Genomic DNA, 15,327 nt, shown 5'->3' on the forward strand with positions numbered 1-15,327 from the left:
CTATATGAGTGTGACATGTTGGGATCCTTGTGGTTATAAAAATTAACATCATGGGAATGTGGAAACAAGTTTTAAAGTCTAAGAAATGTGATTTAATATCGAGATAAATAGTTCACATAAAGATTTGTACCAATGCGATTTCCATTTCATTGCAATTTGACCATATCACACATAGTTGCCAGGATTCAATTCTTTGGCTTGAGTGATTCTCGGTGGCACGGCTGATGTGGCCAAATCATTTGTATCATGTGTTCAGCATCCTCGGTATCCCCAGTGTTTTCATTCCGTTCTACTCCACTATACCCTGGGTTAATCCATAGGGTTTCCACGATTTCAAATTATCTGCCCTGGCCTTGATTGAAGATAAGGTCTACGAACCAATCAAGAAACAGTTTACAAACCAGTCGTTTCGCCTTCGATTTTATATGGGTAATTAACCAAATTCATGTCCATTTACTGAATGATTTATGTAAATAATGTATATATTTCTAATTCATTTATAATTAATTGTATTATCAAATATGTAGTATGTTTCGCTGATTTCAAATATGTATAACATCTATATGTTTGACTTTTGTTATTATTATTACTATTCGTTCTTTATTTGAAATGTTGCATTGTTATGTTTACTATTAATGTATACTTGGCAATTTGGTCTGGTCTTCCTTAATTTAATATTATATAATTTGTTGTTAGTAAGTACGCATTTAGAATAATTTGAACTTCTCTCATTTAGGCTAACCCCTAAACTTGTCCGATGAGAGTTACTTCCCTTTGCCGACTTCCTTTTCAATTAACGATGTATGGGATTGGTCGATAAAAATAGCACAATCATCAAGGGCGAATAATTTGAAAACGTGTCTCCCCCATAGATTAACCCAGGGGTTAGTGGAGTAGAACGGAATGAAACCACTGGGGATACCGAGGATCTGTGTTCAGGGGCTAGGGTCAAATATAACGGAAAGCAGGCATGGCCAGCGTTTTGAATGACTTGATGGCTACCATACTGTAACCATGAATAATCCGCTTATGGTGACTGTTAACAAGTCTATTTATATTTTACAAGTTTTCCTTTTAACTTGTGTAACTGAAGTCCACATTTACTAAAAATAATTGCTTGAGTTCCCGAATCCACTAATACTGTTCTGATCGCTTTACCTAATGATCAGACACCAGCTAAAAACGGCTAATTATGATGCTGTATAACTAGTTATATTCGTATATCTAATTATGGAAAGATATATTTCACTTGAATGATTTATACTCATATCATCTAAGGCAATAGTTAACACATCACCTGTAGTAATACTAATTAGTATGTTGTATATTACAGGTGGGACAAGTATTACATTAAACCCACCTCAGTGGATACAAGGTGATTCGGCATCTTTAACATGTACAACTAATACGTCGATAGTTATAATTACTAAAGATTCTGTACCTGTAACTTCTTGCATATTACCTAAACAATGTAATATATCTGGTGACTCGAATTCATCTACTGTAAAATACAACTACAGGAGATACTATACTGTAAGTCAAACTAGTAACAGTGTAACTATTAATATAGCTAATGTATCTAAAGACAGGGATGATGGACAATGGAAATGTGAAAATCCAGCTGTAGAAATGATTACTGTAGATGTAAAAGGTAGGTATATTATTACTCACACTTATCAAAGAGATCATTTTACATCTTCTTTAGATATTCTTTAATTATAGATAAACATAGAAGTAGCATCCGGGCTTTGGGTACGAGAATTTAATGTCTATATATGTAATCCACATCACTTCCTGGTTGTGAATATGTAAATCAAGTGGGTGACCAGTAGCAATATTCAATGGGATAATATTTCCTTCAAATTGAGTAACAACATTTAATACAGGTATAAAAATTAACATTTATAGTAAAATTGTAGTCAGAGTAGAACAGTGTCATAGTTCCAGCTACAGGTAGTTATAATCTGTCACCCCTGCCACAATATTATTACTGACATAGTTGACTGATCTAAAACCTCTGGTCTAAAAGCCCCAGTAGACTGATTAAAAAAAACGTGCTTTTTAGAATTTCCTGTTTAAGAATATGTAGTATAATTGTTCCATCATATTAAAAGTATAAAATAACACTTTTATGTTTCATTATCAAACAAGATTATGACAATCAGTAAGACGTTAAACCCATATTCATTAAAATTTTCATTCAATTTGCCAACTTGTCTTCGCCAATCGGGCTATTGAAGATATGCATACACTATGCAAAGTGCTATGAAGGAAATTTTCAATGGGTCGTGGCATTTGTTCTGTTCATCGAAATTCAATTGTGAAAGATTCTTTTATGTGCACGCCAATGTGTACACAGGATCTTGTTTTTTTTTGTTCTTCGTCAGTCCCTTTGTCCTGCTCTTCCGACAGGAAGAAACCACGCTGCAAAATCCCGGGAACGTTCATGACCAACACCAGGATCAGTGTACATAATCATAGTATTGAGAGGAATATGACCAAAAACCCGACAAATCCGACATCACGACCTTTAAGCTCGACAATGCGACATTATTACGCGACATTAGGACATTTTTAATGTCGTGGTGTTGGGTGAAAATGTCATATTGTCGGGTGAAAATGTATTATCTGGTTAAAATATCAGGCTGTCGGCTTGTCGCCTTATGAATGACGACATCGCGACATGATACCAATCAGCCACCATATTGAACTGAATTCATGAAGTAGAAATGGAGCTTAACGTGCACTCAACAGAAACTAGATTATCTCGAGTCTAACTTATGGCTCAGTTTTTATTTCTGTACTTCGCTTGTGCGTAGGGGTATTTAGTTGTTGGAGTGCCCAGAGAAAGCCGACGAGGTTAGGTAGGCAGATAAATAAACAACCAAACAATTTTGAAACTGGTTGAAAGTGAACTTTTAGTTGCTTTTATACATGAACGTACATTACACTTGGGGCAATTATCTGGGTTTAGCGAACCACAGCGGTGACGTATTCTAGTATGCATGGTATCTTCTTTTCTGTTTCCGTTTTGAAAATAACTGGGCTCTACACTGCCATTATTAGTACTGTATAATTTAGATTTGAGGAGGGTTTTCAGGAATTGATTGAATAGATTTGTGTAAGTTATTCCAATCTTTTACGATGTAAGGGATCAATGTTTTTTTTTATATAATGTGGATTTATAAAAAGGAACATGGATATCAGCATTGTTGTGTACATTATAATAATGTGCTGTCGTGTACAGCTCTGATAAATTATCGAGGCGGTGGGGACTGTGGTTATGTATGGCCGAATGGTTAGAGCGTGCGCGTTGCATCATAAGGTCTGTCATTGAGTCGACTGGCGTGGTTTCCATTCCCCGGTTGTATGTGGCAAGGAGTAGGATCGCTTGTCCAACCTCGTGGGTTTTCTCAGGATACTCCGATTTCCTCTCACTGTTAAAGACCCCTACGCGCAAGCGAATTATTGAAATAAAATTGAACCATATGTTAGTCCCGAAATGACCTAGTTTGTGCTGAGTGGACGTTAAACTCTCTCTCATGAACTGAAATGGTCTTTAACGCCCTACTGTTCTCCTCCGAACTGGGCTAATGCAGACGGGCATATGCCATACAATGTGTTATGAGGGAAATTTTGGCCGGACATCGGTACTACGGCCTAAAATAAAGAGTTGACGACCTAATTTATAAAACGACTTTCTCCAAAGCAGTGACGCAAAAAGGCTGTAAAATGCAGTACTGATTTGTAATTTGTAAGAAAAGAAAGAATATGTTTTTTTGCAAGTATACTTATATAACATTCTATTTAAAAGTATACTTATATAACATTCTGTAGTATAAATGATTTATTTACCCTTTTAAATATAAACTGACATTATAAAATTGATATAAATATTATATATATATACTATTCAAAAAAAGTAGGGGATATTTGATTTTTAAGTGTTATTAAAGTCACCTAATGAAACTGACGAAGAAACAAATGACAAAATGAAATGAAGTTCACATTCATCGATTTATTCCAAATGATCGTTAGACTAAGTAAGGCACAGACTTACCATTATAAGGGTAAAATGATACCCGGGGTCAAACAGCAAAGTTACCACAGCATCACAACCAAGTCAGTAACGGGTAAATCCTCCTCTGTTTGCCAAACAAGCATTGATCCGACGTGGCATACTCCTAATGAGACGTCTAAGGTCATTTTGGTCCAGATTGTCCCATTCCTGTTGCAACGCAGCAGCAAGTTCTTGGACATTGGCAGGACGTTGTTGACGTTGACGTAACCTCTGTCCAAGCATGTCCCAGACATGCTCGATGGGGGAGCGGTCGGGACTCAGTGCTGGCCAAGGTAATGTGGTGATGTTCTGTTGTTGGAGGTAACCTGTAACGATCCTGGCCCTGTGACATCTTGCGTTGTCATCCTGGAAGATGAAACGGCGGCCATGACGTCGTGCGAACGGCACAACATGGACTGCCAAGATGTTGTCCCGGTAGTACTGGCCTGTAACACACCCTGCAACAACATGTAAAGCCGTTCTTCCAGCAACAGTGATGCCTCCCCACACCATAACAGAACCACCCCCAAATCGATCATGTCTGATGACGTTAACGTCTTGGAAGCGCTCGTTTCGACGACGCCACACCCTCCTACGTCTGTCCAAAAAATCAACAGTGAACCTTGACTCATCTGAAAACATCACATTGCTCCAGCGTCGATTATCCCAGTGTTGACGATCCCTACACCAACGACGTCTTGCCTGAATGTGATGATCTCTCAAACAAGGGATCACGCGAGGACGTCGGGCGCGAAGGTGACCCCTATGCAGTCGATTCCGAATCGTCTGGCCACTCACTCTCACACCAGTGTTTGTTTGAAGACGAGCGCTGATCTGATTTGCTGTGATGACACGATTTCTCAAGGCCAAGGTACGGATAAATCGATCCTGGGCTTGAGTTGTCGCCCTTGGTCGACCTGAGCGTGGTCTGTCCTGTACAGATTGTGTATCACGGTATCTGGACCATAGCCTGCTTATGACAGACGCATATCAAAATTTGTTTTCTGGTCACTAAAACAATTAAACTGATGTTTCCACCCTGGAATTCAATGCCACAATGACTGTAACATTCAAAGTCAGAGTCGTGCAAATCTTGGGTTGGACCCCCATGATGATCCCAAGCATCACCTGCATTCCATGCGGTAGCTATTGGTGCGTTTGGGCGTCACATGTAACTGGAAATGTTTCTTCTGTTAGGTTCTATAGTGACTTTTTTCGTAGTCATTTGCATATTTTAGTATTATGCCCCCAAAATCAAATATCCCCTACTGTTTTTGAATAGTATATATATATATAACAATCACTGGTTTATTCTAAAAGCACGACGTTTCGACAAGTATCCTCTTATCGTTATCAAACACAAAAGTGTTTCCCAATCGCTAAATGCCACTTAAAGATTAATCACTTTATTGTTGATTATATTTTAATTTGTATTTAATATGACACATTTTGTTTAAAATTTAAGAAATTCACTGATCTTTAGTTCTAATTTTCTACATGCATATTTTGTCAAATATTATTTAGGGTCCCGGTGATATTCTCATCAATATTTTATATCGGTTGCGGGATACGGATTACTGATTGTTTTATGGTCAATAGACTAGAAGTTTAACCATCAGTACATATCAATTGATCTAGTTGGTTTCCTAACTTCATAAATGAATTTGTGGTCAAACTTCCAGTTTATCAGTTGTTATACAAACAATACTCCATCTCACTTATATATAGTTTTAATGTTAAAACACTATAGTATGTAGATACAATATATTTTAAAGCGCAACCTGATCTAATATCTGACATCAGATATTCACCACCAAGTGACAACAGTATATGTATTACATGGACACCAGGACTTAATGGTGGAGATCAACAAGAATTTATCGTTGAACATTCAGTAGATAATAAAACCTGGACTAGTTCTACACCTCTACTAGAATCTAAACCTGACTATTGTATAAAGAATCTACAAGCTGATACACCATATTATATTAGAGTTATTGCTAGAAATAAATATGGTGATAGTCAACCAGTTTATCTGATGTTATCTAATGGTTCTTTTAAAGTACAAACTTTAAAGACAGGTAGGTATACCAGTTGTATTACAAACAAACTTTAAAGATACGTAGGTAGACTAGATACAATACAAACTCTAAAGACATGTAGTTAAACTAGATATAATACAAACTTTAAAGATAGGCAGGTGTTCTAGATACATTACAGTCATGCATTAACGATATAGACATGGTGACTGATTACTTGTGCTTCAGTCATCAGTATTTGCCCTCGATGATTGTATTAGGAATCGCTTCTGAATCTTGAGTACAAGAATAATTGTTGAAATATGTTCGACACCTTATAAACAAGAACATTATGATAAACGTATATTCTGTTGAATGCTATATCTGGTATTATTGTTTTTAGTCCACGCAGGCATGCCAATATTTTCACTCTTTCGATATGGAACCCCTGATGAAATAATTTATCACTTTTTCATCTTTAGAATATGTCTTTCAGCGCAGTGACCAACATCGACCGTCTAACGAACGAAATAATTTGTTGTCACTTAATTGTCATTAGAATTATGTCTTTCAGTGGAATCACCAACATCGACAGGACCCAATTTTGGATTAATAATAGGAATTATCGTATGTGTTGGTGTGGTCATACTGATTATTATTTTAGTTGTTGTTCTATATAAAAGACGTAAACGTGTCAACAAGAAAGACGGTAGGTTAATGGCTTGAACTATTTATGTATAAAACACGAGATGTGGATGCTAAACACACCTCTGAGGTAATTTACGAATTAATAAGAATAAGAATTCATATGAATTGGAATAAATATATTGTGTGTAAATAAAAAATCAACGTCATTTTCTGTCATAGGTCACGATAAAGAATATGCACCAAATGTGTAAGTAGTAGCTTTTATACGTCGTTATTTTCACGTGGTTGTATATTGTTGTCGGTCCTGTCCTTTTTGTGGACAATCTTTTGTCCGATTTTGACGAAACTTAAAATATAGCATATTTTCCCAAAGATTTCGACTCCGTTCGATAATGGCATTTATCGGACAATGAGGTCATGTATTGTGGCTCCTGATTGTACAAAACATCACGTGTTTAGCTTGTGGTCACAATGTTTATCATATTTTGATGAAATTTGAAATGTATATATGATTATAACCCAACAATCTCCGTCCCTTTCCATATTAACTCATATCGGATCGTAACTTTATGGATTATGACTCCTGATTGTTCGACAAATCGCGTTTTTAGCTTGTGGACACTCTAATTTTTATCCGATTTTGATGAAAAGTATTTATACTCCAACGATCCCGGTTCTTGTCGATATTCGCGCATATCGGACCATTACTGCATGGATTATGGCTCCTGTTTGTACGCAAAATCGCGTTTTGAGCTTGTGGAACCCTATAGAGGTCACAATTATTAACCGACTATAAACATCGTTAAATATATCACCGTTACACCCGAATGACGGTTGAATTCACATTGTGTGAAAATCGGACCGAAATTTCCCAACAAAATGGGAACTTTCCGGACGCAAATAGTGTAAAAGTATGTAATACCTAGATTGTTTATCCGATTATCATGGAACTTATAAACTTGTAATGGTAAATCTCCTTGATCTTTGGGGTATATTCTATGCCCGGAATAACTGGCGGTCTGAAAGTCGGGGGGGGGGCTGTTTTGGATATATTTGGGGTTATTCTTCTGAAAGTTTTTCTTTAAACCTGTAACGGGTTATTCTTCCAGGGTAGGGTTTTATTCCATTAAAAGGTTTTTCTTGCGGGGAATCTGGTATATTCTCATCTTGCGTACATGTAAACATAGACGGTTTATAAGCACGATAAAGTCCTCGACTTCGGTTATGCTGGGGAAGAAAGACTTCAGAAAAAACCCTCGACAGAAAAACCTCGGCCTACCGACCTCGGTTTTTTTTCACGGGTTATTTCCTTCTGTTTTTCTTTCCCCGGCCTAACCTCAGTCTCGTGGTTTATCGTACACATAAAATATATATTTATATACCAAAGATCTTAGTTCTTTTTGATATTGCCGTATGTCGGCCCGTGTTCTCTGTCCATATCTTGTAAAATGTGGGCGTTTCTTGCATGGTAACCGCTTGTTACAGTTTTAGATGATGGGGTGATACTACATGGTTTAATGGCAGGCGTGGATTCGTCCCATTGACTATATATGCGACATAGGTTAGATGGGGTTTCCCTTTTCTTGTTAGCAATGTTTTAAAAATATACCTTTATTACAAGAAAAACGTTTCTCGGGATTAACACTCTTAGCGATCTTATCCCCATCAAAATATATTTGCCAATCTTACAATGGTATATCCCTCATTTATTGTCCCCCAACTTTCGAAGAAAGCAGGGGACTATTAAAATGGGTTCGTCCGTCTGTCTGTCTGTCAGTCCGTCACAGTTTTTGGGACACAATAACTCTCCTTTTAATTGACCTAGAATGTTCAAACTTGGTGTAGGTGTTTATTGATGGAGTTCGAAGATGAGCATTTTCTGCTTATGGTAAGCAGAGATAAGCAATTTGATTGGTTGATGCTCTGGGACACGATAACTTTAGTTCTAATTAAGTGAGTGTGATGAAACTTGGTGTATAGTATCATTACATCTATACCTTGACTAAGTGCGATAATGTGCATTTTCTGCTTAGAGTAAGCGGAGCAAAACGCAATTTGATTGGCCGAGACTTTGGAACACAATAACTTTCCTTCTAATTGAGCTAAAATGTTCAAACTTGGTGTAGGTGTTTATTAGGTGCTTTGGGACACGATAACTTTACTTTTAATTAGTTTCATTACATCAATACCCTGACTAAGTTCGATGATGAGAATTGTCTGCTTAGGCTAAGGAGCAATAAGCATTTTGATTAGTCAAGACTTTGGAACATAACAACTCTGCTTCTAATTGAGGTAGAATGTTTAAACTTGATGTGGATGTTCGTCTTTACTGAGTTCAATGATTAACATATCGGGCTAAAGCTACGCAGATATAAAGAATATCCTTGGTCGATGCTTTGGGACAAGATAACTTTGATTCTATCTGATAGAGAGTGATGAAACTTAGTGAATTGTTAATAATCAGTTTGATTGCTCGATACTTTTGAAAAAATAGATGTGCGATTAATTAATATGTGTCTTCTATTTATTTGGGGATTTCGGCGGGGGACATCAGCCTCACTGTTGGCTTGTTTATCCCTATTTAGGGTTCTTTTGGTACCACGTTAACCAACTAATCTAGACTGATATGGAGTCTGGTCGCCTGTCCAACCTCATGGGTTTTCTCCGGGTAGTCAGTTGTTTCCCCTTTTCAGTGATATTGGATGGCGACTAGCCTTCTCTTTTCAATAAATTTTGACAAATTATTCATATTTCGTTTTGGACTACAAATTCCTGAAAATATTGCGATTTTCATAGATACAGTAAATGTGCCTTTATTAGTACACCATAACATTTAATTAATGTTTTTGGGAAAATGTTGTTTTGGGGTATTTCGTGGGGAATGTGTGTCGGTATTATATGTCGAGAATATATGTTTGCGGGGGTGGGGGCTGTTTGTTTGCTAATTGTAAGCGGTTATTTGACGTTAGAGGGCGGTAGGAGGCGGGAGTGTCCTAGGACTTTTTATCCGAAGGGAATTTGACAGGGGGGTATTTGATTAGAGGATTTGTCCTGAGGGTATTTTACCAGAGGTATTTTTTCTAAGGGTTCCTACAGTTATTTTGATCATATATTTGGTTGACCACGGGGTATTTGGTCGAATGATTTATTTTACTTTATTAAATTATTTCTGTATTTTATTTTAGTTATTTTATTTCATTTATTGGTAGGTCTTATTCGGTACTATTGTATCTAGTAGTTTTTCTGTGTAATATTGTATGCCATGTTTTTGTCGGTAGCTGTTCAATAGTTTCGATACATTTTGATATTTTTCGATATTAAGTATATTTTGTTTAAACGAAATAAGGCAAAATACCGTTACGTATATTGACCACAATTCATGCAGCGATGGCGATATCGTCTTTATTAGTGAATTAATAAATAAACCCAAACCTACCCTTTTGTTTTCATAATGATTCCATGGATGTTTAATATTTACGGTTTCATTAAAACTTTCTAGAATTCATAATTTTGACTCAATTTAAAGCAGATATTGTCCGCAAGGTCGTTTGATGGGTCAAAGGTTTGGCAGATCTTCAGATCTTCTATCGGCTTCGTTTTTAAGAACCATAGTCGATCCTCGTAAGCCATTCTGTTCTATATCTCACTAACACACATACGCCACCTGGCGAGAACTGTCGACGACGAAACCCATTGAGCATATCTTGGATGTAAATCCTGTCTGTCAGAGAGATCAACCGATGCAGAATTGTCTTCTTCTATTAGTCTTTAACGTCCGCTTCCAATGAGGGCCCAGTCTTCATTAGCCCAGTTTATGAGCAGAACAGTAGGACGTTAAACCCCATTTATCTTAGTTTGACTATTTTTCCGCACGCGCAGGGGTCGTGCCTGTGCGAGGAAACTGGAGTACCCAGGGTAAACCCACGAGGTTGAGAAGGCGCCCCTATCTCCTAGTCACACAAGGGATCGAAATCACGACCGCAAGACAGAGGTGACCGACCAGCTACATCTCGAAGCACGACACTCTAGACCACTAGGTAATCCCAACCCCCTGGTGCAAAATTCTAACGAAATGTACTCCATAGTTAACCAGGAATATCACAGGCGTACGTTGGTTCATATCCAAGGGCTCATTCACGTTCAGTCATTGAGGAGGAGGGTGCTGCTCCAAGCTGCACCAGATATTGACTTGAAATGAAATTATTATTTGGAATTGGTTAAAATTGTACCTATTTTCCACCTCTATTTTTTAAACTCGACAGAAACACATTAAATCCTCTTATTTAACTTTAGTTTTGCTGGTTTACTGTTTCATGAAGGAAGTTCAGGACGATCAAATACCTTCCAGAACGCCAAATAGCTAACCTATATATACTAATCAAACACTAGTACTATTTTTTTTGAAATAGGGGTGTTGCGATACCTTTTCTTTGTATATATATATATTGTAGTGTGTACGAATCGCTAATGATTTTAAAAGTCATGTTTAATGGAATTTTTTTATTTCAGCCATAATCATGTCACAACTACGCGACAAGAGGAAACGAGTAAGTATTTCCAGGACAAATTGACATTTACTGACAATGTGGCTCGCTCCAGGTGTTGGTCGAGAAAATTCCTTCGATTTTCTGGCGTGGTTCCCCCTCGATGGAGGGCCGAATAATGAAGTGCCTAGTCGTTTGGATGGTACGAAAAACCGATGTCCCGTTTACCTATTTCTGTGCACGTAACGAAAACCTCATGATAGTTGGAATTTGAAATAAAGTGTAGGCCGTAGCGCCACTGTCCTGAAAAAATGTCTATCTTCGCAACCTGTATTGCTTTGTCTGTCTTTATTAGCCCATTCCGCGCAGCGAAGTAGCACGGTAATTCCCCCACCTCCACTTTCAATTCACTTCATTTCTTTTTTTTAAATTTATGTATATTTATTGAACCTTTACATTCCCAATATACTGTACCAATGTTACACCTTGTAGTTAAGGCATCTTTATATTATTAGTGACAGTTATACCATTTTATTATTAGATGCAGTGGTTCATGATAGTCCAGGTGAAATTAAAAAGGATGGTACGTCAACATGTACACAAGTAAGCCAGTTGAAAAAAACAGCAGAAACAAAACCAAATCCAGAGTTGCTTTATGCAACCGTTAATAAGACTAAAACCGGTAAGATATATTTTACATTCTTTTATAGGGAGAAAGTTTTAATTTGTTAACAAAATAGATGCTACAATTTTTAACAGATATTTTCTTTTTCAAAGTTAGTGTGAAGCATGGGGATCTTTTCTCATGTTCCAGACCTAACCGTCCGCTCTTAGATTCTGAACACGACACTGTTTATATTTCTTGAATAAACAATAAGGATAAGGAGTCGCGGTGGCTCAGTGAGTAAGGCGTTGGCTCGCTGACCTGGCGGTTCCGTGTTCGATCCGGGTGTTGCCCGAGAAAGTTCATATGTGGTTTCCGCTTGCATGACGGAGGGCATGGCAAGGGGCAACTATAGTCCTTCCGATGGAAAAACCAAGGCCCTGTATACGTAAGAATACCCTTGACAGCTGGAATTTCAAATAAGAGTAGGCTTAGCTTAGCTGGAGCAGAATGGTATTTCCTTTAATTTCAGATAATCTGTTTTTCGAGACAAAGCTGTATTTCGACGCTTTGCACGGCTATTTTGATAATGTAGAATCTTTGTGGGCGAACAACACTCTTTCTCAGTCGATTCATTCGCGGACACTATACATTATATTTTCTTGTTTTAGCTAATAATAACCACAACTATCTGAAAAATTAATTTATCGTACACTAATAGCAATAATTTAATTTACAACAAACGGTTCTCTAAAAAAGGATTACCTTACGACCATGACAACCAAACTTCGTGTCAAGCCTTATGAAACTTTTATATCACTTCTTTTTACAAGAACAGCCACATTCTTTAATATTATAAGATTTTATATTATTATTGTTAATCCCACATATCATTTATCCTGAAGTTTGTGCTATGCAAATTGTGTCATGATAATACTAATAATTCAAACGTGGGACGGATCATTCTCGCCTCTGTATTTTAGATGAAACAATGAAAAAGGATGCACAATCTAAGAAACCAGATATAAAATCTAAGAAATCCAATGTCAAACCAACACAAATCAACGGTAAACCAAATGAAAAAATGACAACTAAGGGTAAGATTGCCTCATATAAGTAGTCATAATTCAGTGAATAAAATGACAGGCGTATAATAGTACGCAGTTCTCAAGAGTGGGGTGGCGTAAAGAGTCAAAGTCACGACCGATCAAATCGCTTAGTGACGTAATTGAGCTCCAAAATCTCGGCAAATAGAATTACGTATTGCCCTGCTTGCACTAAGTAGTCAAGGTATTGATGTATTGAAACTATACACCGAGTGTTATTATTCTCACTTATTTAGAATCAAAGTAACCGTGCCCCAAAGCATCGACCACTCACATGGCTTATCCCGCTTAGCCTAAGCAGGGTAACCTCGTCGCCAAACCCCCATGAAGGCATTAACCTCCACCAAGTTTGAACATTTTCGTTCAATTAAAAGGATAGTTAATTACTGTGCCCCAAATTGAATGATGGTCTCATTTTTATAGTCCCCCACTTTCTTTGAAAGGCCAAGGTCAAAAAGAGATATGGCTATGCACCAATATAAATAAATCGTGGTTGTGTTCAGGGTTTACGGAGTCAGACAATGGGCATATTTAGAGCAAAATACAAACCGGATACTTGAACCGTCTTCCCCATCATCAATGAATTTCTCAATATTTTGGCTACCGACAAGGACTAAAATGTTAAGCGCTCGATTAATACGTTAGTAAATGCTATCATTTCGATCCAGTTGACCCGTTCTATTAAGACTCGTTGATTTGTAGTTATACTTGAATTTTGTAGGGGATGCGAATGAAAATGTTGGTATCTTTAGTAACAACCATGGCATGGCAACAAGTCAATATGAAAACCATTTAATTCAGGTATAGTTAAACTTACTCTGCAATTATAGGTGTAGACACAGAATCGGAAAGCTACAGTCAATCCCGAAAGATTTAATATTTTCGAATTATTTCCCACAGCAGTTAAAATATTTGGTTTCTATGAATAGTTTCATAAAAAGAATATGAGACTGGCTATCGCGCCTCTTTAAATCACCAAAGATTATACATTGTTGAAAGATTTTGGTCTAGATAATAACGCTGACTGAATTGATAAGACAGAAAAAGTCCCACCCGTATTAATGATGTCAATCCGTTGCAGTATTAAATGTAAATCACCGCCATAAAATTTAATAGTTCATAGACTGTGAGAATCCCAACATCGGTATTCTTTTATTACAGAAAGCAAAAGCCGAAACCTTTAAGAAAAAGGATGTTGTTTATGCCGATCTTGATTTTGATGGTCATCATCCAACAACAGCCGTACGAGGTCAAGTTAATGCTGTAGAGTATAATGGTATTGATTATACTAAACGTGGACCAACTCAACCAACACCACCTAATAGTAGTGATGAAGAAGCTGACAACGACAAGTAATTGCTGATTCATATGTTTGTTTTCTGTTTAAACATAAGTCTAGGAAAGTTGAATCTGGAAAAATACCTACTTAGTCCATTTCTCGTTTTCACCCATTTGTTTAACTACTTCAATATATTAACACCTTTCACAGAACTAAAACAACCCCTATAGTATTATATTAACATAAGCCTCGGCATGTTTCAGTTCCCATAATTATATTCTGTATGCTTATAATATGTATATATTTAACAAATAGTGTAAGAAAAAAATGTTATGAATGTAAAGTTTTGCCATTAAGGTTCTACAAATAAAGGTGTTTTTTGATTGTTTTGAAATAAAAGCTCACCAATTTCTTTTTGTTTACTTTGTGCATGTAAATGTTCTTAGTTATTTATCACTTTGCTTCTATTGTATCCATGTTTAAGTTTTATAGTTATATAATAATGTAATCAAATAGGCCATTTTCGAAAAGGAATATATCTTTGTATTGATTATAATTTTTGTTAAATAATATTATTTTACGACTGAATTGTTATAACGTTTGTCATATCCTTTCAGCCAATGTTTTGTCAGTCAAGACAACAAAATAAGTCTAATACGAAGTCGTGTATTAATAGTTTTTCGAAGCTTACATTTACACCCCCCCCCCCCCCGCTCCGCCCCCGCAACAAATGTCGTTAATCACTGTCCCTGCATTATGTAAGAGCTAAATTTGCCTATAGTAAATCTCTCTTTCGACTTCAAAGATGTAAACTATTGTTCCGACATGTTTCTCATGCTTAGCCTATAATCAACTCTCAAGGACATTGGATGCCCGAGATTTATATTGATTGAACACCCGTATTCTAATAGTTTCTTTCCCTGTACAATTAAAATTTGGAACAATCTACATATTAAAAGCCCACAAACGTGCCCTAGGAGTAATTCTACAGACGAAGGTAATTCCATTATATTTTCATATGTCCATCCTACTCCGCCCCAAGAACATTTCTCCAAAACAAAATGTTACAATGGATCTAATTCTATATGGCACCACCGATCTTTCAGTAGATACCAATTGTAACGTATT

The 15,327-nt window shown here is 36.8% G+C and overlaps 1 protein-coding gene across 1 annotated transcript; it reads left to right on the forward strand.

Moving 5' to 3' along the window:
* The first annotated feature begins 1,491 nt into the window (after positions 1-1,491).
* On the forward strand, positions 1,492-14,787 carry LOC126830577 (titin homolog). Its single transcript, XM_056102693.1, has 9 exons — positions 1,492-1,651; positions 5,836-6,141; positions 6,653-6,787; positions 6,946-6,973; positions 11,236-11,273; positions 11,752-11,892; positions 12,798-12,911; positions 13,642-13,721; positions 14,082-14,787. Exons 1-9 carry the CDS (start codon positions 1,630-1,632, stop codon positions 14,274-14,276), a joined length of 1,059 nt encoding a protein of 352 aa, XP_055958668.1. The 5' UTR covers positions 1,492-1,629; the 3' UTR covers positions 14,277-14,787.
* Positions 14,788-15,327: the final 540 nt, after the last annotated feature.

The sequence above is a fragment of the Patella vulgata genome, chromosome 8 (assembly GCF_932274485.2).
Source record: "Patella vulgata chromosome 8, xgPatVulg1.2, whole genome shotgun sequence".
In the NCBI taxonomy this organism is placed as follows: Eukaryota; Metazoa; Mollusca; class Gastropoda; family Patellidae; genus Patella; species Patella vulgata.